General features: G+C 49.4%; 1 protein-coding gene and 1 long non-coding RNA gene across 5 annotated transcripts in view; one reads left to right on the top strand and one right to left on the bottom strand.

The window, feature by feature from the left end:
• The window catches only part of SUSD3 (sushi domain containing 3), a 19,701-nt gene extending 10,538 nt beyond the window's left edge, over window positions 1-9,163 (bottom strand). For 2 of the 3 annotated variants that reach the window (XM_086414441.1, XM_086414443.1), the window contains exon 1: window positions 9,045-9,163. In XM_086414441.1, coding sequence (XP_086270567.1) covers window positions 9,045-9,132 — 88 coding nt within the window. In that variant the 5' untranslated portion in view covers window positions 9,133-9,163. Of the gene's footprint in view, window positions 1-7,985; window positions 8,253-9,044 lie in introns of those variants that run through there. The other variant, XM_086414442.1, reaches the window with a different exon arrangement.
• Window positions 8,112-24,887, top strand: LOC147367588 (uncharacterized). Of its 2 annotated transcripts, none has more exons than XR_015169243.1 (3): window positions 8,112-8,717; window positions 23,551-23,677; window positions 23,981-24,887. It is a non-coding gene; the product is annotated as an uncharacterized LOC147367588 (long non-coding RNA). The 2 variants fall into 2 exon arrangements; XR_015169242.1 differs by lacking the exon at window positions 8,112-8,717 and adding an exon at window positions 9,192-9,364.

The following is a 24,887-nucleotide window of genomic DNA, read 5'->3' as shown; positions in this document are numbered from 1 at the left end:
CATTTAGAACCTACCTGGACTTCCTTTTCTCAGTCCACAACCAATTCACCAGCAAACTCTGTGAGTTCTGTTTTCAAAATACATACCCAGGACATATGTAGTAGGCTGGAGAGTCCTCCAAAATCCACACCCACGTGGAAGCAGCCCCACAGGGGGTCCACTGTGAAACGCATGGGACACTGTGTCATACAGGTTGTGGGGACAGAGCATGCCTGCGACTGCCCAAAGGGCCATGGCTGTCACTCAGAGGGGTCACAAACATGCACTCATATGCCTCGTGATAGCACCTCACATGTCTGCACACAACCAGCCCTGTCCAGAAGGGAAATCGAGGCTCAAGAAGGTCAAGCCACCTCTTGCATGAACCTGCTGGCCCTGCCCTACTTAGGGTGAGGGTGTTAACAGGGCAGTGACAGAGCCAGGCTTCAGCCTCAGGCCTGCGTTCTGCCCTCAAGGAGGCCAAGGCTGCCCAAGACCCTTGGTGTGGGGCAGCAGCACTCAGAGACGTCATTTGGGAGAGGTTGGCCAAGCTGCATTTAGTCCACCCACTAGCCCCACCCTCCCAAGAACCTGGCGGGTGCCTCATCAGGCTAAAAGGCTGGAGGGAGGAGTCTGTGCTGGGGGGTCCTTGTGGGAGTGGGGACTGACCACTGGAACAGTACAAACAACACTGGACATCTAATGGATGGTTCACTGTATTTGAGCCATATGAGAAGACCACCCACCTCACAGATGGGGAAACTGAAGCACAGCAAGGCTGGATGACATGCTGAGGGGGATGGGGTGGAAGGGTGCTAGGCCATGGCTGTCATGTAAACCACACGTCTGGGAGGATCTGGGCTTCCCTGTCTGAGATGTCCACCGTTGGTGTCACACTAACAATAGCTGATAGAAACATCTGGTCAAGAAGGACCCCAATTCTGGCCCTCATATGGCACTCAACTATCTGCAGAGAACAACAGTCATTATATCATTTTAACATGAGCAACCAAGCTTAGAGAGGTGGCTGACCCGCCCAGCACCCATAGATTGAGAGGGAACCCACAGACAGGATTGACACACAGCTTAAGATTCCGAATCAACAGCAGAACAAAGGAGTGTGGGCATTTGCAACATACATGTAAGGGAGCATCTTTCTTACATAAACAGCACTTACGCAAGACAAAAGTCACAACAGAAAAAATGGTTACATTACAAAGAAAAAAATGGAAATGGTCCCAAACTAGTGAGCAGCAATTAATTAAGAAAATTAAATAGCATCCACATTAGGAAGGAAGAAGCAAAGCTTCTCTATTAGATGGCATGATCCTATATCTAGAAAATCCCCGCTGCTGCTGCTGCTGCTGCTGCTAAGTCGCTTCAGTTGTGTCCGACTCTATGCACCCCCATAGACGGCAGCCCACCAGGCTTCCCCATCCCTGGGATTCTCCAGGCAAGAACACTGGAGTGGGTTGCCATTTCCTTCTGCTAAAAAAATCTACAGGAACTAATAAATGAGTCCATTAGGATTACAGTATACAAGATCAACACACAAAAATCCATTGTATTTCAGTACAGTGGCAATGAGCAAACTAAAAATGCAATTAGGAAAACAATTCCATTTACAAAAGCATCAAAAAGAATAAACTACTTAGGAACAAAATTTAACAAAAGAAGTTCAGGTAAAACTGAGACTAAAAAATTACAAAGCATGTTTAGAGAAATTAAATAAGACCTAAAAAAATAGAAATACATGACATACTAGGGGGTCAGAAGACTTAGTATGGTTTAAGATGGCAATGCTCCTCTGCTCACTTAACAGCTTAACCCTTATTCAGCATAACCCCAATTCAGCATAACCCTTATCAGAGTCCTAGCTGCTACCTTCACAGAAACTGACAAACTGTTCCACAATTCATAAGGAAAGGCAAAAAGACCTAGAGTAGCACAAACAGAACAATCTTGAAAAAGGAGAACAAAGTTGGAGGATTCATATTTCCTTAGTTCAAATTTTATCACAAAGCTATGGTGATGAAAACAGAGGACACTGCTATACAGACAGACACACAGGCCAATGCAAGAGTTTAAACTCAAGACATAAACTCCTATTTACAATCAGCTGATTTTCAACATGGATGCCAAGACAATTAAACGGGAAGAGAATAGTTTTTCAACAATTTGGTGCCACGAAAACAATATATACATGCAAAAGGAGAAAGTTGGACCTCTCCTTATATCATATAAAAAATTAATTTAAAATGAATCAAAGATCTCAATACAACAGATAAAAACCATAAAAACTCTTAGAAGAAAACATAAGGGTAAATCTTCCTGACTTTCCAATGGCAATGGTTTCTCAATGATTACCTAAAGACAAACAACAAAACAAATAGATAAATTGGACTTCACTAAAATGAAAAAATTTGTGCTTTATAGGATACTACCAAGAAAGTGAAAAGACAACCCTCAGAGTAGGAGAAAATATTTACAAAAGCATCTGTCTGAAAAGGGATTGCATTTAGAGTGTATAAATTATTATACTGAATTCTAAAAAGATAACCTAATTTATAAATGGGCAAAAGATATGAACAGACATTTCTCTATAAAGATATACCAGTGGCCACCAACAAGCACATGAAAAGATGCTCAACATCACTAGCTTCAGGGAAATGCAAACCAAATCCACAGGGAGGTACTTTTTCATGTATACCATGAAGAAGACACACGAAAAAAATAGCAGGTGTACCAAGAACATAAAAAACCGGAGCCCTCACAAACTGCAGCTGGGAGAGTCAATGGGGCACCACTTGACAGTTTCTCTAACAGTTCACTTCCAAATGACGCAGCGCTGCTCCTCCCAGCAATATACCCAAGGGAGAGGAAAACACATCTACATAAAGACTTGAACACAAATGTTCATTAGCAGCATTATTCATAATAGCCCAAAAGTAGAACCCACCTAAATGGTCATCAACTGGTAAACGGTGAGCTAAAACAGGGTCCACCCTTACAATGGAAGATTATCTGAAGAACTGACGTGCTACAACATGGATGAACCTTCCAAACTAGCCAGTCACAAAAAACCCACATATTGTATAATTCCATTCATATGAAATGTCTACAACAGGCAAATCTACAGAGACAGAAAGCAGATCAGTGGTTGTCTGGGGCAAAGGAGAGGGGAAGTTGGGAGGTGAAGTCTAAGGTATGCAGGGCTTCCTTTTGGGGTGATGAAAATGTCCTAAAATTGACTGTGGTGATAGTTGTACATATCCGAATGGATTAAAAGCCATCAAGTTGTACACTTTAAGTGTATAATTCAAATGTGCGAATCGTACGGCACATGAATAATACCTCAATAAAGCCTGTTAGAAAAATTCAGGGGAAATATTTATCTCAATGAAAGAAGTGTGAATTTGAAATCTAAGTTATTACTTTTGGCTGGTCTAGTTCAAAAACACCAGCCCACCAGCTTAGTGAGGCTGTGGGAAAAGGGGTGGGGCAGAGGGCACAGCCCGGAAGACCTAAGAGGCAGTCCTCCCCGCAGCAGGGCAGGCAGGTGCTTGCAGGCAGGAAGGGGTAAGCAGCCCAACTGGGAGTCCCAGGGAGGCAGGGCAAGGAGGACACAGCACCGGCTTCGAGCCCCCAGTCAGACATTTCCCGATTACCCTCACTGGCCTTGGGTCACCCAGTACCCAGTAGTACAGAGGTTCAGTACTACAGAGTACTCAGTACTGTACAGAGTAGTACAGTAGTACTCTTGATTCCAAAGTATAGGCCCTTAATTAATCATCACACTGTGTTTCCACAGGTGCCGAAGGAGAAATGAATGAACGAATGAATGTACAAATGAGTGAACAGACAACCTAACAGCTGGAAGCTGTGATCAGCACTCCTCCAGGAGAAATCTCTTTTCTTTTTCAGGATCTGTGGACTTGGGCATGTGTTGTCCTTCCAGCCAGGGAAGTGGACTGGGGTTTTGGAACTGGGCAGACATGGCAGGGCAGCCACAGGCCAGCCACATGGCCCCTTCCCCAGGGTCACCGGAAACCAACACTTCCCATTCCCCAATTTAGAGCTGCCACTTCTCCATTCTTCTGTGGCTAAGCACCTTCTTTCTCCCCAGCCCCATGAGGCCCTCAGAGAAGGGAGGGCCCTTTGGAAGGGATCAGCAGGGGTAGGAGCTTCGTGGGCACTTGTCTTCCCAGCACCTGGCGAATAAAAGGAGGAAGGGATAAACTTGTGTTTTATCCTTTAAAGATGCAACTAGAACTTTATCAAAAAAATAAGATGCTCTGAGGGAGGGACAAAGAGATGGCAAGAGACGAGATGAAGCAGACCTGGTGAAAAGTTAAGGGTAGGATAGAGCTGGCGGATATGTGGATATAAATTCTTTCCTCTGTGGTATGTTTAAAAATTTTTTTTAATGTGGGGAGAAAGCCTTAGGCATCACTGTTGAATTTATCTGACTGCCTCAAATCCCCCAGGGTGGGTGGCTGCCCATCTCTCTACCCAGAGCGCAATCCACATCCTGCACTATCAGCTCAGATGGCCCTGGCATGGGGAGTCACAGACAGAAGAAAAAGTTTCAGACACTGAGGCAGCAGGCTGGTTCTACAGACACACACATCTGGGTATAAACCACACTTAACCTGCGGGGTGACCAGGTTACCAATTCAGTCCTCAACTCACCCGTAAAGGCTGCAGTGGGCAAGACTGGGCGGGGCCTGACTGAGATGACATGCAGCCCCAACCCAGCAAGGAAACCACCACTGTCGTGGGGAAAAGGGCCCGGCTGTCAACAGCCACATCCTGTACAGCTGCTGGGTTCCGCTATGGTGACATGCCAATCCTGAGACAAGCACTGCCGCTATTTCATCACCCAAGGGGCTCACATAGCTTCAATGACAGAAGTAAGCCCTCCCCACAAGAGGCCCAAAGCCTGTCCTGCCTCCTGGAATTTCACCAAGGTGGGAGGGTGAGGGGTGATGCCATAGAAAGGGAACAGGCCTGACGTGTGGATGCCTCCAGGGTGTGTGTCAAACTGAAGACTCAAGGGAAAGGTTCAAGAGAATTCGCAGCCCAGGCCCAGTGAAAATGCCACTGCCCATTACAATGCATGTTGAGCAGCTGGGGGCAGGAGGGCCACTGAGAGACCCAGAGTGGGGGCTTTAAAAGGAGTCATGGCCTCTCTCCCCAGACCTGTGGCTTCACACTCTGCATTTGTGGCCAGCCAATACAGGTGTCTCACGCCCATCAGAGGCGGGGAGCCCCTGCTTCAAGCACAAGTGTACTGTTCAAACAGGTCCTCTTTTAAAAATGAAAATGAAAGGTCTGAGGAAATAACTCTGATAAGAAAGAGCACGGGGAAGATGAGCCTTGCCCAAGGCCCCTCCCTGCAGTGAGTACATCATGGAACCTTCCCCTACCTGAGAGGCAAGGAGCTCAACTCCAGTAATCTGAGAGACCAATCAAGCAGAGAGGCAAAGGCAGAGAAGCCAAGTGGGCCTGGTCTGCTAGGACCACCCTCTCAGCCCCAGACCCTCTCCACCAGGTCTGACCCTGCTCCACCACCTCTAGGCTTAGGTCCTAGACTTGGTCAGATTTAATTTCCCAACCTGCAAAATAGGGTGACCTGCTCTTCAGGTCAGTGATAGGAAGAGTGGGACTACCTGGTGGAGACTTTAAACCTGTGCCTGGGAGCTCAGGAATGCCCCCAGGAGGAGGCTTAATACCTCACTCTATGCCCCATCCCAAGTCCACAGTATCCAGGATACCTACACCTGCTACCCCCAGACTCAGACCCAAGTCTTCCCCAAGACCACGACACTCTGCCAAGACACCTATATCTGCCATCCCCTTACTCCAACAGAATGTCCTGCATCCCTTCTCTGGGCCTGGAAGGCTGGCAAACACTTTGGGCTGGGCCCATTTTCCAGATGAGGAAACTGAGGTCCACAAACCTGTTGAAGGCCCCAGGTACACACTGGCAGTGCCCCCCACAAGACCTTTCTACCCAACTTGTGACACACAGGCCAGATGGGGCAGGAAGGTGGCACAGCGTCAGAGGATGATGAGGGCTTCAGTCTACCCATCTTCTAAGGATATGCCAAGAAACCACCAGCTGGCTCCAGAGACATTCCAGAGACATCCCCTAACCACTGCAAACCCAGCCTCTTCTCACATTCCTCACTACACCCTCCACAGCCTGGAGACCCCCAGACGCTCTAGCTGGGCCCCCCAACAGTCCCTCCCTACAACATGGTGTTTAAGAGGCAAATCCCGCTGCCTCCATCCCCTGCTGAAAATCCTCACCGACACCCAGCTGCCCCTGTATACCTTCCTAGACCTGGTCTCCACCCCATCCCCAACTCCCAGCTGTCCTTCCCTTCCAGCCCCACTCAGCCCTGGCGCCTGGCCCTGCCCACTTGCGGCCGACTCACACACTGGATGCTGCATTCCCCCAGCCCTCCTCTGGCTGGACCCCTGCACCCCTCAATCTTTGGTGCATTTTTTTCCCCGCACCCTTTATGAACTCATCTTTTTTTCTCTATGTACAAATAAATCTCAAAGGAGAGGAAAAACAACAGAAAAAAACAAAAGGAATGGATTTGATGCACGCAAGATACAAAACAAAAGCAAACCCTATAAACTCACTGGACAGTGGAGAGGCAGATCTGCCCATCCGGTGTGCATCCAACTCCCCCGACTCACTCCCCAGCGCCAGGCAATGCTCTCTCCCACCCTCTAACACACAGTGGGTGTATGGCCTGGCCTGCACACCCTGTCCTTCCAGCCCAAGCCTCCCCCAGCCTGCCTGGCCAGTGGGGATAAGAACAATCCTTGCTTGTTAATCTTTTATCTGGAACCTTGGACATGGGACCATCCCTCTTATCCTCCTTCCTGGAGCCAACACAGCCCTCAAACCCTGACCTCATCCGCTGGGAGGTAAATAAGTTAACCTTTTATGCTGGCCATGGCTGCGGACAACAGGGACAATGGGGAGATGGGGGAAGCAGGCTCCTGGACTCGCCCACTGTGGGCCTGGGTCACTGTGGGAATGGAAAGTCACTTCCTTGTTCTGAGTCTCAGTATCCTCAAGTGGAAAGAGGAACCCACAGGAGGGATTTCTCAAAGAGAAATCAAAATGGGTGACGGGTACCGGTGCACAGGTACTCTATGGAGAGTCAACCTCCCCCCACTCCCACCCACAAGACCCCAGCATCGGGGACAGCCACATGCAGGAGGCCCACGCCCTGGCTGAGTGTACTGAAGCAGGCACAGGGTTCAAAACTACTGCAGTTCTGGTCCTTGACTCCAGTCCAGACCTGGGTCTCCCAGGCAGTCTGCTGACAGCAGGTCAGCTCACACGTGAGAAATGTACATCCTCCTCCAGCACATGACCAGGTTAATTCCAACCCAGTAAGAGCACAAGCCCCGTGCCCCCATTCCCTCCACTCTGAATCTCTCAGGGGAGAACACTGAGCTCCAGAGAGCCTCTTTCATCCAGCAGCTCTGTCTGTACCCTGATGGGAGACCAGAGCCAGGCCTCAGGGGCACAGAGGCCCTGTTTAGAGACCAACGCCCACCCACTCCCTCCAGGTTTTGGTCTTTTCGTGAAACGGGCCCATGGTGGCTGTGGGGCTGGCCTGCAGAGTGAAGCCAAGGGGACGCCCACAGAGCATGTGGAGGAGTCCGGACAACAGTGGGCCTACCACTTAGCATATGGAGAAACTGAGGCACACAGATAGTGAGACCAGATGTACCCCAAGTTGGGGGGGCTCCACCCCCAAATTCCTGGGAAAGATTCACAGGCTGGGACCCCCAGGGTAGCAGGGCTGGGGCCAGGCCTGGCAGGCTAGATAGAGGGCAAGAACTGGACTCTGAGACCCCTTTTCTCCCAGGACAGTTCTCTGAAAACAGTCTTTTGTATGTAGCCAGGGTCTCCCCCTCGCTCTCCTTGGCTGATCTTGGGCAAGTCCCTGTGCCTCACAGTGGACACTCACCTCCCCAGGCGGTGCTGCACAACTCGCACACACATTATCCTCTCTTCACACACACTGAAACACTAAATTCGGGACGGGGCATCAGGCTGCCAGAGGGAGTTAAAGAAAAACCTACCCCACCAGGCCAGGGGCAGGTCTCAGGTCTTGGCTTTCACACCACCAAGCCACACAGTCTCTGCTCAGAGACTGACTTCTCTGGGCCTGTTTTCCCATCTGAGACAGAGCCGTCATTCCTCCCAAGGTGGCAGGTGTCACTGTTTTAAGCTTGACTGGCTGCATGCCCAATGGGGTGTGTCCTGTGCCAGGCTGCTCCTCCAGGCCCGGCTTCCACCCGTACAATTCAGCGCCTGGCATGGGGCACGGTGTGCACACACCCTCAGGCTTAAGGGGGAGCGGACTGTGTGCCCTCAAGTGAGCCTCCAGGAACATCTGGGGCTCAACGTCTGGGTTTATCTGTGTTTCTAAAAGGATTAAATTTCAGACGCATTCATGGCGTAAAGCGGACATTCGAACCCCGGGCTTCGGACGCTTTCCCCACACCGAAGGCGGGCGAAAGACGAATCTCCTACAGAACAATCCAGAAATCAAACATTTACGATAACAGTCAGCCTGCCGGAGACCCCGGAGCCACACACCAGGCCCAGCTGTCGTTCTCCTCTCTCAAGCTCAGTTTCCCCGCACCTGTAAAGTGGGGCTGAGGAGCTAGCCGAGGAACAGGAGCATCTCCCCGAGGTAAGGCCGGTTTTGGTTTCCCCACGTCCGTCGCGCAGCCATCCCCCACATCACCCCGAGGCTGCCCCCACTGGGAAAGGGCGCACACCTGGGCTGGTGCGCGGCTAAACGCAGCCGCCTAGCTTCTGGGCACTCGCTGCCCGGCTTCAGCTCCGCTGGGGCGCCCGCTGGGCGGCGGGGAGGGCCGGAGGGTGTTAACCGCCGGGTGTGCACCTCCCAGCGGCAGAGTGCAACCCACCGCCCCCCGCTCCCGCCCAAGGCTGTGCACGCAGCCCCTCACTTTTCCCGTCTGTTTAATGGGCGCAGAACCTCACCCGAGGCGCTTACCTGTGCCGTTCCCGGGGGTGGGCATGGCGTTCCCCTTGCGCCCCCCGGGCCTCGCCCTGCGGCGGAGGGTCGCCGCCGCCCCGCGCATCCCCGCGCCCTCCGCGGCGCTTGGCCGGACTGCCGCGCAGGGGCCAGCGTGGGCGGGGCGGCCAGGACGCGCCCTCGCAGGGCAGAGGGCGGGGCCGACCTCGCAGGAGCCCTCGGCCCCGAGGGGGCGAAAGTCGCGGAGCGGAAAGTCTCGCTCCAGGGCGTTGCGCAGGCGTTGCTCTCAGTCCCTGCCCCTCCGACCGCCAGGGTCCTCCCCAGACCAGGTGTTCTCGGTGAGTAGCACATGTGAACCCCATCTGTGTCACTGGGTCAGGCCATCTGTGGTGGGTGTCCATGTGGTACTTCTTCAGTGAGGACCCCGGGTCGCCGGGGCAAGATTCAGACCTCCAGGGTCTGGCCCTAGGCTTACACACCACACTGGGGGCGCCTGCCGGCTCCTGACTCCTCCTACCCAGCCCCCTTAGAGGGGGCCCCTAGCTAGGCTCAGAGCTGCGGCCCGCCCCTTCCTTTCTGTAGGACCCCGCCCAGCCCAGGCGCAGCACCCTGCCCAGGCCCAGGAAATGCTGAGGAAGCACTAAGATTACCGAGTCCTCAGCGGGGTCTTCCCAAGGCAACTCCTGGTGACCCGTCCTGCAGAGCTAGGGGAAGGTGTGTGGAAGATTCTGGGTCTGTCTTGGTCCACACTCCTAGTTTAATGGTGGATCACTAAGTTTATCCAACATTAGACTACATGGACGGAGGAGACTGGTAGGCTGTAGTCCATGGGGTCACGAAGAGTCAGACACGACTGAGCGACTTCACCGTCACTTTTCACTTTCATGCATTGGAGAAGGAAATGGCAACCCACTCCAGTGTTCTTGCCTGGAGAATCCCAGGGACGGCGGAGCCTGGTGGGCTGCCGTCTATGGGGTCGCACAGAGTCGGACACGACTGAAGTGACTTAGCAGCAGCAGCAGCAGACTACGTAGCAGTGATCAAAATAGACATACAGATCCATCCTTTAGACTAGGAATGCAGTTCAATGCAGTCGCTCAGTCGTGTCCGACTCTTTGCGACCCCATGAATCGAAGCAGGCCAGGCCTCCCTGCCCATCACCACCTCCTGGAGTTTACTCAAACTCATGTCCATCGAGTCGGTGATGCCATCCAACCATCTCATCCTCTGTCGTCCCCTTCTCTTCCTGCCCCTAATCCCTCCCAGCATCAGAGTCTTTTCCAATGAGTCAACTCTTCACATGAGGTGGCCAAAGTATTGGAGTTTCAGCTTTAGCATCAGTCCTTCCAAAGAACACCCAGGACTGATCTCCTTTAGAATGTACTGGTTGGATCTCCTTGCAGTCCAAGAGACTCTCGAGAGTCTTCTCCAACGCCACAGTTCAAAAGCATCAATTCTTTGGCGCTCAGCTTTCTTCACAGTCCAACTCTCACATCCATACATGACCACTAGAAAAACCATAGCCTTGACTAGATGGACCTTTGTTGGCAAAGTAATGTCTCTGCTTTTCAATATGCTATCTAGGTTGGTCATAACTTTCCTTCCAAGGAGTAAGCGTCTTTTAATTTCATGGCTGCAATCACCATCTGCAGTGATTTTGGAGCCCCCAGAAATAAAGTCTGACACTGTTTCCACTGTTTCCCCATCTATTTGCCATGAAGTGATGGGACCAGATGCCATGATCTTCGTTTTCTGAATGTTGAGCTTTAAGCCAACTTTTTCACTCTCCTTCACTTTCATCAAGAGGCTTTTTAGTTCTTCACTTTCTGCCATAAGGGTGGTGTCATCTGCATATCTGAGGTTATTGATATTTCTCCCCGCAATCTTGATTCCACCTTGTGTTTCTTCCAGTCCAGAGTTTCTCATGATGTACTCTGCATAAAAGTTAAATAAGCAGGGTGACAATATACAGCCTTGACGTACTCCTTTTCCTATTTGGAACCAGTCTATGTTCCATGTCCAGTTCTAACTGTTGCTTGCTCACCTGCATACAGGTTTCTCAAGAGGCAGGTCAGGTGGTCTGGTATTCCCATCTCTTTCAGAATTTTCCACAGTTTATTGTGATCCACACAGTCAAAGGCTTTGGCATAGTCAATAAAGCAGAAATAGATGTTTTTCTGGAACTCTTTGGCTTTTTCGATGATCCAGCAGATGTTGGCTATTTGATCTCTGGTTCCTCTGCCTTTTCTAAAACCAACTTGAACATCTGGAAGTTCGCGGTTCACGTATTGCTGAAGCCTAGCTTGGAGAATTTTCAGCATTACTTTACTAGTATGTGAGATGAGTGCAATTGTGTGGTAGTTCGAGCATTCTTTGGCATTGCCTTTCTTAGGGATTGGAATGAAAACTGACCTTTTCCAGTCCTGTGGCCACTGCTTGTTGAGTTTTCCAAATTTGCTGGCATATTGAGTGCAGCACTTTCACAGCATCATCTTTCAGGATTTGAAATAGCTCAACTGGAATTCCATCACCTCCACTAGCTTTGTTCGTAGTGATGCTTTCTAAGGCCCACTTGACTTCACGTTTCAGGATATCTGGCTCTAGGTGAGTGATCACACCATCGTGATTATCTTGGTCGTGAAGATCTTTTGTGTACAGTTCTTCTGTGTATCCTTGCCACCTCTTCTTAATATCTTCTGCTTCTGTTAGGTCCATACCATTTCTGTCCTTTATCAAGCCCATCTTTGCATGAAATGTTCCCTTGGTATCTCTAATTTTCTTGAAGAGATCTCTAGTCTTTCCCATTCTGTTGTCTTCCTCTATTTCTTTGCATTGATCGCTGAGGAAGGCTTTTTTATCTCTCCTTGCTATTCTTTGGAACTCTGCATTCAGATGGGAATATCTTTCCTTTTCTCCTTTGCTTTTCGCTTCTCTTCTTTTCACATGGATCCAATATTAGGGTAGCAGTACAGACAATGATAGACACAGGGATCTTCCATTAGACTAGGTAGTGGAGACCATGGTAGATTCAGGGGTCCACCTTTAGACCTTGGAATCCTCTATTACTAAGTAGTGGAGACAAATACAAACACCAGACAAATACTGCTGCTGCTGCTGCTGCTGCTAAGTCACTTCAGTCGTGTCCGACTCCGTGCAGCCCCATAGATGGCAGCCCACCAGGATCCTCTGTCCCTGGGATTCTCCAGGCAATAATCCTGGAGTGGGTTGCCATTTCCTTCTCCAATGCATGCATGCATGCTAAGTTGCCTCAGTCATGTCCAACTCTGTGTGACTCTATGGACAGCAGCCCACCAGGCCCCTCCACCCATAGGATTCTCCAGGCAATAATCCTGGAGTGGGCTGCCTTTTTCTTCTCCACCAGACAAATACAGGGATCCACAAATACAGACAAATACAGGGATCCCCCATTAGATTAGGAGTGCAGGCTAAGACATATCCAGGAATGCCCCAGGAATGGAGGAATGGAGACCCAGGTAGACACAGGGACCTCCATTAGACCCAGATAGATCCAGGACCCAACACTGAACTAAGCAATGGAGAGCAAAACAGACATAGGATCCACCGTTAGACCAGGAGTGCAAACCAAGACAGACCCAGGGATCCACATGAAATTAAAAGACACTCCTTGGAAGAAAAGTTATGACCAACCTAGATAGCATATTGAAAAGCAGAGACATTACTTTGCCAACAAAGGTCCGTCTAGTCAAGGCTATGGTTTTTCTAGTGGTCATGTATGGATGTGAAAGTTGGACTGTGAAGAAAGCTGAACACCGAAGAATTGATGCTTTTGCACTGTGGTGTTGGAGAAGACTCTTGAGAGTCCCTTGGACTGCAAGGAAATCCAACCAGTCCATTCTGAAGGAAATCAGCCCTGGGTGTTCTTTGGAAGGAATGATGCTAAAGCTGAAACTCCAGTACTCTGGCCACCTCATGCGAAGAGTTGACTCATTGGAAAAGACTCTGATGCTGGGAGGGATTAGGGGCAGGAAGAGAAGGGGACGACAGAGGATGAGATGGCTGGATGGCATCACTGACTCGATGGACGTGAGTCTGAGTGAACTCCGGGAGTTGATGATGTACAGGGAGGCCTGGCGTGCTGCGACTCATGGGGTCGCAAAGAGTCGGACACGACTGAGCGACTGAACTAAACTGACCTGAACTGAAATACCAAGATAAATCCAGAGAACCACCATAAGACAGAACAGCTGACGCAAAGGCGTTGCGATTTTAATTCTTTGGAAGCTCCAGGTACAACCAGAAGTTCAGTGTGGCCACCCCTGGAAGTCTCTGAGATGGCCCAGGTGGACAGAACTGGCTCTGTGGTGCCTGGCAGGTAGCAGCAAAGAGATTGGTATCTTGTGGGACAGTAGGGCAGGGTCCCAGCAGGCCAGCCCCTCCCTGCCTTTGCTTTCTTAGTCTAGTAGACACTCATGTTCAGTGTAATATATAAGGGCCCTCCTCTTTCCTGAGTCAGAGTTGTTTCTCCCCATAATATTTAGACCTGTGGGTCACACATAATGACTTTCTTCATTTCCCTTGATATGAACCAAGCATGTTCGTCCCATCTGTCACACTGAGAATCCAGGGGCATCTGCAGGGCCCACTGTGATCTGCCGCCTCCAGACCACACTCAGGGACATATGACAGTGGCTCAGTCATGTCTGACTCTTTGCAAGCCCATGACTATACACTCCATGGTATTCTCCAGGCCAGAATACTGGAGTGCATAACCTTTCCCTTCTCCAGGTGACCTTCCCAACCCAGGGATCGACCCCAGGTCTCCTGCATTGCAGGCAGATTCTTTACCAACTGAACCACAAGTCGTGTCTTCCTTTGAGCCCCAAAGGGAAGCCCTCAGGGACAGGGGACCCCAGAATTCCCTACAGATGGCCCCATGCCCACCTCTGGGGTCTTGTGGCCTTCTCGTTGGCTCTGATGTTTTGTGCACAACACTGTACCCAGGACAGCTGTCTGAAGATGCATTAGCAGGGTTGGAAGGGGAGGTCTGGTGTGGCCCTTGAAATCAAAGGATAGAGCTGGTAGGAGCTGCCTGCGGGCTGCCTGCACTACCACAGGCTGGGCCAGGGCCTGGTTGTTTAGAATGTATATGCTTCCCAGGGCTGCTGTAACAAGGTCCCACTGACTGGGGAGCTTAGGACTCCAGAAGTGTGTAATCTCAGGGTTCTGGAGGCCAGAAGTCTGAGGTGAAGGTGCTGGCAGGGCTGTGCTCCCCGTGAAGGCACTAGAAGTGGTCTTTTCCACGCCTCTCCTGCATTTCTCTTCAGATAATTCCTTGGCTGTGGCAGCATCATTCCAGTTTTTACACAGTTGTTCTGTCCCTTTGTGCGTGTCTGTCTCTGTGTCCAAATTTCCCCTTTTTATAGGGGTCCCAGTTCTATTGGAATAGGGCCACCCTAATGACCTTGTTTTAACTTGATTGCTTCTATAAAGACCATATTTCAAAATAAGGTCATGTTCTGAGGTGCTCAGGGTTAAGTCTCAATCACTTGAATTTTGACAAGGACATAGTTCAACCTGTAACAGCCTATAACATGTCAGGAGTGAGACAACATGTTTTCTTGGCCATCTGTGGCACACTTACATGTTCTGGGTATTCAAGCATGTGGTGCTGGCCTCCATTTGTCCTGTTAAGGAACTGGGAGTGGCCTGAGACTTCTGTACAAGAAACCATCCATCTTGTTATGCCTCAGAACACCCACTTGTGTCAAAGACATCTTCAGGAGCAGTGGGAGACAGTGGGTTCTCGGCCAATATGAACTCAGTCTAGACCCCATCCATCTTTTCTGGGGCTTCTTGGAAAGGCATGCTCCTGGAACACCAGCAACACCTACCATGGGTAGGGAGGGAAACTGAGGCAGTAGCTCACCACAGACTCAGACTGCTTGGGCCACCACCTCACCCCCTGCCCCATTCATGTCAGGGATCATAGTTCTGACAGGCACCCAATGCCTGAGCCTTGAAAGTCTAATCTAAGGGATAGAAAAGATCCTGCCACCCTCCCAAGGGAAGGGAAACTGTGACATGATCAGGGATAGACCATCGTCTGAAAGCTAGGCCAACCCTACCTTCCCCCCACCTCTCCAAGACCTGGCCCAGATGGGGAACAGTGCTTGTGCTATGCCAGGCTGGTGTCCCCAGGCCCTCAGGCCTTAGCCACCTCCTTAAGGGAGCCCTCCCTGATGCCCTTCCCAGACAAAGCTGTTCCGTGCTGCATGACCCCAAGTTCTATGAAGCAGACAAGACATATGGCTCCCCTGCTGAAGGCAGCATGTGGGCAGCTGGCAAAGAGGCAAGAAAAAGCCAGCAGAGGCTCTTAAGAAGCTGACCCAAGCCTTGGCCTCTCTGCATTTGGGGATCCAGCCCCCACCCCATTACCTCTTCCCCATCTTCATTGGCATCTGGGAGCACAGAGTATGCCCAGACAAACACTTGTTGAATAAATGAACTGGCAGGAAGGAACCAGGGAGACTGGTGAAAGGGGAGGGTTCTGGAAGCTCTGGGTCTCAATATTCTGCTCTGTAAAATGGGCTTACACACATGCTACCAGAGATTTTGAGGGGATGCTGAAGATCTTGTCTGGGCATCTCCTTCCCTCAAGACTTAGCTGGAGTGTTGCCTGTCCCAGAGAGCCTACCTTAACCTGATTCCCCTGACACAGCATCCATAGGCCATGGTACCCCAGGGGGTGGTCATTTTGTGTGTGTTTGTATAATAACCTTGGAAATGTAAAATGCTTTTTGTTTTTCTTTAAATATTCATTTTTTTTCTCAGTATAAAAATAAGATTTTTATCTTAAAAACTTCTCATAATGGACCAAGGCTAGAAAATTCCATCCCAAAGTAAGAGTCAGGGCCTGCCTCCTCCCAGCTGCCTTGGGTGGTCTCATGGGCTTAAGGGCTTCCCAGGTGGCACTTGTGGTAAAGAACCCGCCTGCCAATGCAGGAGACATGAGAGATGTGGGTTCTATCCCTGGGTCAGGGAGATCCCCTGAAGTAGGAATTGGCAACCTACTCCAGTATTCTTGCCTGGAAAATCCTATGCACAGAGGAACCTAGCGGGGTATAGTCCATGGGGCTGCAGAGAGTCAGACCTAAATGAGCAAAGTGACTAAGCACTCATGGGCTTTGCCTCTTTTAAAAAATTACATTTTTAAATTAAGAGCAATTATTTTAAAAAGTAATCTAAACTTGTAGCTCCAATGAGCTGGGTACCTGGGGAGAGAAGAATTCTCCCCAAAATATTTTCTGCCAGGCTGTTTGTCATCCTCCACACACACTAGTCCTCTGGCTGCTCCAAAGGCAGGCCAGAGCTGGTCCTTTTCTGTAGGGAATGCCTGCCCGGAGCCCACTTCCCATCAGGGCTCTGACTGCTGGGTTGTCTTCCCTGGCCCTGAGTCTGCACAAGTGAGGCATTCCTTGACTTTCAGGAGGGAGAAAGGTGAGTTACCCCCGGTGACATCTGAGCCACCACCCACAGGTTCACAGTGATGGCTTGGAGATATGTAGCAAGGCAGCTGGGAGGAAGCAGGCCTATGGGCTCTGTGCTTTCCTGGGGGGGCAAAAGCAGATGACGGAGTCATAGAAAAGAGAGGACCAGCCCCTCCTGAATGCCAGGCCCACTTGGGAGCCAGGACACAGGGTGCCCAGGAGGGACAAAGCCTGATGGGTTGCTTTGGGGGCTCCTCCTTCACCTCTGGGTGGCCAGATTGTGGCTCATTTTCTCCTGCCTCTTGACGCTTCTCTGTGTTTTCTGATTTTTTTTGCAATAGGCATGAATCTATTTCTTTTCAGAAAACAGGAGACTAATAAAGATTTTAAAGGTGGAACACATGTAAATGATTACACACAGTCACTGGACAGTTCTGAATTCTACCTGTCAGAAAAGATATGGACTGGCCCCTCATTTACAGATGGGGAAGCTGGACTCAGGGAGGTAGAATGATCCCACCTGTGGCCATTTGCCTGCTCGAATGATGCCGCATTACTGTGGTCTGAGGGCTCACTCACAGGGTTTGGGTGTGCTCTGCCACGGGGAAGGGGGATGTTTTCACAGACAGAAGTTTTTCCTAGGTAAGCCTGGGGTAAAATGTGCGTTGGTGAGTCTAGGGTAATCCAGAGGGTTGGTGGTTTTGAGCCAGTTAAGCTTCTTTGAGACCATATACCTGCACAGCCAGCATGGCAGGAGCCCGAGTCCCCAGTGACAGGAGAGGTATGAGAGCCTGTCTCCCCATGCTCCCTGCCTGCTTCCCCCTGCCTAACACAGCCCCTGTGACCTCTTGGCCCTCATCATCCCCTCACAGGGCATTTTAACTACTTCTGTACCCTGCTGGTCGACTTTGGGTAAGCTCTGCCCTGTCTCTGGGCTCCTGTCTCCTCCCCACCTCTCCCAAGCCACATCTACTGAGGCTGTGGCTCAGGGGCACTGAGGCCCAGGCTTGTGGCCTGGCACACACCTTGTGGGAAGGCACTTCCTGGGCCTCCTACGGAGTGGTCTTTCATAAGGTCTGGAAGGCTGGCCAAGGCCATCCAAATGAACACATTGGAGAGACCTGCGTGGAACAAGTGCTTGGAGGGCTCCCATTTCACAGATGGGGAATCTGAGGCCTGGGGGAAGGATCCGCCATAGCAACAGAGCTCACCCCCAAGGCCCAGCCTCTGGGGCCTGACTTTCTGGTTCTCTCTGCCTCTCAGTTTCCCTGAGATGGGCCAAAGGAAGGACAAGTTGTACATTGCAAGACCAAGTGTGCTCAGGATGCGAGCCCCATCAGGGCCAGTAGAGGAAGGTTGGGACAGCCGAGAGCAGGAAGGGGCTGTTCTGAGCCCTGCAGCCTGCATACCTACTCACCTCCTCACTCCCTGTGCTGACAGCTGCTTTTCTATCATTCAGTCTGATGATTACTGATTTTCCGGTAATCATCATGAGCGCTTTGCTGTCCCCATTTTACAAGTGAGAAACTGAGGCTCAGGCCTGTGAGTCATACATTTGCTAAGTAGCTGCATTAGTCATCTTCAAGGAATAGAAACCCAATATCAACCCAGAAGAGAAAGCTGTTGGCAGTTTCAAAGTTTTGAGGGAAGCCCTTCAGGCTAAGAATCCCAGAGCAGGGGAGCAACTCTTTCAGCATCCCAACACCTCATCCCAGAGGTGGGCTGGACCATGTGTTCATCCCTGGACAAAGAGCTGTGTCAGGTAGAGTCACTTGATGGACCAGGGTTCTGGGAACCTGTGACTGCATAACCACAGATAGTGTTTATAACAGATACTGTTTATTACAGCAACAGTCATTTCTGCTCATAAATCTGCAGTCCAGGCAGGGCTCAGCACCTTGGCTCTGCTCCACAGTGAGACTCCACTAGAGAGGGCTCATCCCAGGGCATGATCACCTCTCCACAGGCTGCTTGAGCTTCCTTATGACATGGCGCTGTCTTCTAGGAGCAAGCATTCCTGAAGACAGGAAACTGCGTGTTTATCCATGCCTTAGCCTGGAATGTCACTTCCATTGTATTCTGTTTATCAAGCTGCCATGGAACTCAGGTTCAAGGGGAGGAGACAGACCTCACCTTCAGCAAATCTGAGGGCCACCGTGGGAGCACAAGCAGTAGGCCAGACTTCTCTTGGGTATCTGATGGACACCTGCACAGTAGCAGGCCACTCCATATTAGAGACCTAGGATCAAACTCAGACCCTAAGCGTAGGTGTAATCTGAGTTCTGATAAAACATGCACAAGGAGATGCAGACACAGGAGGGCTGGAGAACATGGCGTTAAGTGCTGATAGGAAATATGAGTAATGTCTACGTTTTTGATGTTTGTCCACATTTTCTGAACAGTTCAGGGGAATGTACACTTTATTCATCTGGCCTTGGGCTGTAAAGATGCTATCTGAGGGCAGGTGGGCAGAGACCATAACCAGAGACAAGGTCATCTCTCACATACCCACTTGTGGAGTCCCAGTGATGGTGCCCTCCAGTCTTCCTTCCCGTCAAGGCCCAGCTCAGCCCAGGTGGGTCCAAGCTCATGTGAATCATGCATATTGCTATACACGTTTCTCCCCTGTCCCCTCATGGCCTCAGTCCTCCTGGAAACTGCCTTGTTTTCAGCTCCTCTGAGAGGCTCAAGGAGGGTCAGGGGAGGCTGAGGCCAGCCTGTTTGGTGAAGGCCAAGATCCCCGAGGGTAGTGCACGGGCTAAATGTCTTTGTATCTCTGTGCTCACTGGGGCCCCTGTGCAGAGACAACATGTGGACAGAACATGGTGATCCTCGGTGGAGAACATGCTCCTTCAGCCTTCAGAGGACTGGGGGGTGCACAGGTCCTGCCTTGCCTTGTTGATGGCCACCACCTCTCAAAACCGGACTCACAGTGTGATTAGTTAAAAGGTCCCTGCCCAGCTCTTCCTTGACTCCCTATTTTATTCAATCCAGTTGTTAAATACCTGCTCCTACCTGACTCTGTGCCCCATGCTGCCAGCTTCTGTGATCTCTTCGGTTTCCAGGGCCCGGAGTAAAGCCTGCTCACTCATTCCTTCCTGTAGCTGCTGCTGCTGCTAAGTCGCTTCAGTCGTGTCCAACTCTGTGCAACCCCATAGACGGCAGTCCACTAGGCTCCCCCATCCCTGGGATTCTCTAGGCAAGAACACTGGAGTGGGTTGCCATTTCCTTCTCCAATGCATGAAAGTGAAAAGTGAAAGTGAAGTCGCTCAGTCATGTCCGACTCTTCGCGACCCCATGGACTGCAGCCTACCAGGCTCCTCCAGCCATGGGATTTTCCAGGCAAGAGTACTGGAGTGAGGTGCCATTGCCTTCTCTGCTTGGAGAGCCTACTGAAGTATTTATTTGCAGAGTGGTTCCTGTAGAAACCATGGTAAAGGTTCTCGCCACAGGTCCCCCTCTCCCTCTGCTTCCTGAGCAACAATGGTGCTTCCTTGTGTGGCCCTGCATGATGCAGTGTGCTGCCAGCCCCCAGCCCCCAGCCCCATGGGCAGGTTAGCTCCGAGGCAATGGTTCTGCACTATGAGAAAGCTGGGGCTGTCCTGATGAACAGAAACTGTCACAGAACATCAACATGAGACAAGGTCACTCTGTGAGACAGGCAACACCATATATCACCAGGATAGAGACATAACTAACCATCCCCATCCTGGTGATATAAGTGACCGCTGCTTTGTTACCAGCCACAGCTTTTGCTTCCCTTCATTCCTCACACTTTCCAATAAAATGTATTGATACTCAAGCATAGAACAAGTCCCACTTCCTAACAGCATCCAACCCAGCTCTGCCTCCTTGAACCCTTATCAAGATTGCCTCACATGAGTCCAAACCCTACTCAGGCCCTCCCTAACATTGTACTGAGATGGCTCACACGTTCCCATTGCGAGCACTTCATCTCATCTCACTGTGGGAGATCTAAAAACCCCAACGTTGTCCTGGGGGTCTCTGCAGGGAGGAATGGGGTGACTGGCACACAGGCTTCCCCTGCAGCCAGGCTTCAGTTGCTCCAGACCTCAGTTCAGATCAGTCGCTCAGTCATGTCCTACTCTTTGCGACCCCATGAATTGCAGCACACCAGGCCTCCCTGTCCATCACCAACTCCTGGAGTTCACTCAGACTCACGTCCATCGAGTCAGTGATGCCATCCAGCCATCTCATCCTCTGTCGTCCCCTTCTCCTCCTGCCCCCAATCCCTCCCAGCATCAGAGTCTTTTCCAATGAGTCAACTCTTCGCATGAGGTGGCCAAAGTACTGGAGTTTCAGCTTTAGCATCATTCCTTCCAAAGAAATCCCAGGGCTGATCTCCTTCAGAATGGACTGGTTGGATCTCCTTGCAGTCCAAGGGACTCTCAAGAGTCTTCTCCAACACCACAGTGCAAAAGCATCAATTCTTCCGCGCTCAGCCTTCTTCACAGTTCAACTCTCACATCCATACATGACCACAGGAAAAACCATAGCCTTGACTAGACGAACCTTTGTTGGCAAAGTAATGTCTCTGCTTTTTAATATGCTATCTAGGTTGGTCACAACTTTTCTTCTAAGGAGTAAGTGTCTTTTAATTTCACGGCTGCAATCACCATCTGCAGTGATTTTGGAGCCCCCAGAAATAAAGTCTGACACTGTTTCCACTGTTTCCCCTTTTATTTCCCATGAAGTGATGGGACCAGATGCCATATCTTCGTTTTCTGAATGCTGAGTTTTAAGCCAACTTTTTCACTCTCTTCTTTCACCTTCATCAAGAAGCTTTTTAGTTCCTCTTCACTTCCTGCCATAACGGTGGTGTCATCTGCATATCTGAGGTTATTGATATTTCTCCCGGCAATCTTGATTCCACCTTGTGCTTCTTCCAGGCCAAAGTTTCTCATGATGTACTCTGCATATAAGTTAAATAAGCAGGGTGACAATATACAGCCTTGACGTACTCCTTTTCGTATTTGGAACCAGTCTGTTGTTCCATGTCCAGTTCTAACTGTTGCTTCCTGACCTGCATACAAATTTCTCAAGAGGCAGGTCAGGTGGTCTGGTATTCCCATCTCTTTCAGAATTTCCCACAGTTTATTGTGATGCACACAGTCCAAGGCTTTGGCATAGTCAATAAAGCAGAAATAGATGTTTTTCTGGAACTCTCTTGCTTTTCCCATGATCCAGAGGATATTGGCAATTTGATCTCTGGTTCCTCTGCCTTTTCTAAAACCAGCTTGAACATCAGGAAGTTCACAGTTCACATATTGCTGAAGCCTGGCTTGGAGAATTTTGAGAATTACTTTACTAGTGTGTGAAATGAGTGCAATTGTGCGGTAGTTTGAGCATTCTTTGGCATTGCCTTTCTTTGGGATTGGAATGAAAACTGACCTTTTCCAGTCCTGTGGTCACTGCTGAGTTTTCCAAATTTACTGGCATATTGAGTGCAGCACTTTCACAGCATCATCTTTCAGGATTTGGAATAGCTCAACTGGAATTCCATCACCTCCACTAGCTTTGTTCATAGTGATGCTTTCTAAGGCCCACTTGACTTCACATTCCAGGATATCTGGCTCTAGGTCAGTGATCACACCATCATGATTATCTGGGTCATGCAGATCTTTTTTGTACATTTCTTGTATTCTTGCCATCTGTTATTAATATCTTCTGCTTCTGTTAGGTCCATACCATTTCTGTCCTTTATTGTGCCTATCTTTGCATGAAATGTTCCCTTGGTATCTCTAATTTTCTTGAAGAGATCTCTAGTCTTTCCCATTCTGTTGTCTTCCTCTATTTCTTTGCACTGATCGCTGAGGAAGGCTTTCTTATCTCTTCTTGCTATTCTTTGGAACTCTGCATTCAGATGGGAATATCTTTCCTTTTCTCCTTTGCTTTTCGCTTCTCTTCTTTTCACAGGTATTTGTAAGGCCTCCCCAGACAGCCATTTTGCTTTTTTGCATTTCTTTTCCATGGGGATGGTCTTGATCCCTGTCTCCTGTACAATGTCACGAACCTCATTCCATAGTTCATCAGGCACTCTATCAGATCTAGTCCCTTAAATCTATTTCTCACTCCCACTGTATAATCATAAGGGATTTGATTTAGGTCATACCTGTATGGTCTAGTGGTTTTCCCTACTTTCTTCAATTTAAGTCTGAATTTGGCAATAAGGAGTTCATGATCTGAGCCACAGTCGGCTCCTGGTCTTGTTTTTGCTGACTGTATAGAGCTTCTCCATCTTTGGCTGCAAAGAATATAATCAGTCTGATTTTGGTGTTGACCATCTGGTGATGTCCATGTGTAGAGTCTTCTCTTGTGTTGTTGGAAGAGGGTGTTTGTTATGATCAGTGCATTTTCTTGGCAAAACTGTATTAGTCTTTTCCCTGCTTCATTCCGTATTCTAAGGCCAAATTTGCTTATTACTCCAGGTGTTTGTTGACTTCCTACTTTTGCATTCCAGTCCCCTATAATGAAAAGGACATCTTTTTTGGGTGTTAGTTCTGAAAGGTCTTGTAGGTCTTCATAGAACCGTTCAACTTCAGCTTCTTCAGCATTACTGGTTGGGATCTCCAGTCTTTCCTATTCTGTTGTTTTCCTCTATTTCTTTGCATTGATCGCTGAGGAAGGCTTTCTTATCTCTTCTTGCTTTTCTTTGGAACTCTGCATTCAGATGCTTATATCTTTCCTTTTCTCCTTTGCTTTTCGCTTCTCTTCTTTTCACAGCTATTTGTAAGGCCTCCCCAGACAGCCATTTAGCTTTTTTTCATTTCTTTTCCATGGGGATGGTCTTGATCCCTGTCTCCTGTGCAATATCACGAACCTCCGTCCATAGTTCATCGGGCACTCTATCAGATCTAGTCCCTTAAATCTACTTCTCACTCCCACTGTATAATCATAAGGGATTTGATTTAGGTCATACCTGAATGGTCTAGTGGTTTTCCCTACTTTCTTCCATTTAAGTCTGAATTTGGCAATAAGGAGTTCATGATCTCAGCCACAGTCAGCTCCTGGTCTTGTTTTTGTTTACTGTATAGAGCTTTGGACACGACTGAGCGACTGACTGATAGAGCTTCTCCATCTTTGGCTGCAAAGACCCCCTCATCCAAGATAAGGAGCATTGGCTGCGCTTTGCTGGAGCAGCCGTGAAGAGATAACCCCATGGTAAGTAAGATGGTAGGTGTTGCAAGAGGGCATCAGAGGGCAGACACACTGAAACCATACTCACAGAAAACTAGTGAATCTAATCACACTAGGACCACAGCCTTGTCTAACTCTAACTCCAGACCTCAGTTGCCTGCTAATAGACTCTGTGTATCAGTGTCCTGGGGCTACTACAAGGAAGTACCACAAATCAGGAAGCTTAAAACAACAGATGAATCCTTGGTGTGCCTTGGCCTGTAGGTGCACCACTGCAGTCTGCCCCCACCATCACGTCTCTGTGTGTTCTCTCCCTCTTTTTATAAGGACACCAGTGACTGGATGGACCTCGATGCCGGGAGCCAGCGTGAGGAGCTCCACCCATGGCAAAGGTCATGAGGAAGGAGGCTCGGCATACGCAAAGGCGAGATCGAGCCTCAGGAGTCCCTCTGGAAATTCTCGAGCATCTACCCCCAAAACCAGAGTCTGCCTACTTTCTGCTTTGTGCTCTCACCTACACCTCTGACTTCATGAGGGGCTGTCCCCCACTACCTCTCTCTGAAAAAAGAGTTAACTTACAGCTCCAGTTAATAAAGTTCCTGGGTGTGATAGTGTTTCAACTTACAAACTCCTTTGGAAGTCCTCTAGCCTGCCTGAATAGGTTTTTCCGGCCACATGTGATTGTTTAGAGCCTCCCAACTGTGAGAGGCATGAGATGTTCTAAACTGTCTAAATACAGATTCCTTTGAGCAGTTAAAAGATTGATTAGAAATTGTATTGGTGAAGGGTTTTTCACTTGTTGGGCCAATGTTTGCTGCTAAGTCTCCATATCCCTTACCTGCTGTGTCCCTGGTAGTGTATTGATTAATATAATTGGTATAAGTAGTAGCTTTAATGTTTGTAACCTTGGACCCTTGAGTTAATTCTTTTTCTTGTTATAGCCCACCACACCTTTGCTCTGTAGGAATGCAACTTTATCTAATGCTTTTGGAGGGTGGCGCCTGACTAATCACCTTTAGAGAAAAATAAGTTTTCTGAAGAAAGGGTCTTAAAATGTTAACAGGCCTCTTGGCCAGAAGATGATGCAAATCACCAAAGCTTTTGCATATGATAAGTTTGCAGGAAGAAAGCCTGGCTTACTGCATGACTCTACCCCTTCCCCCATCATCCTCTATGCATAACTTACGGTATAAAAACTACTTTGGAAAATAAAGTGCAAGACTTGTTCACCGAA

Source organism: Bos grunniens, chromosome 8 (genome assembly GCF_055505025.1).
Source record: "Bos grunniens cultivar Pamir isolate PY7600 chromosome 8, Bosgru_T2T1.0, whole genome shotgun sequence".
NCBI classification, from domain to species: domain Eukaryota; kingdom Metazoa; phylum Chordata; class Mammalia; order Artiodactyla; family Bovidae; genus Bos; species Bos grunniens.
Note: the sequence above shows the minus strand (reverse complement) of the source record. Positions and strands in the feature narration are given on the sequence as shown.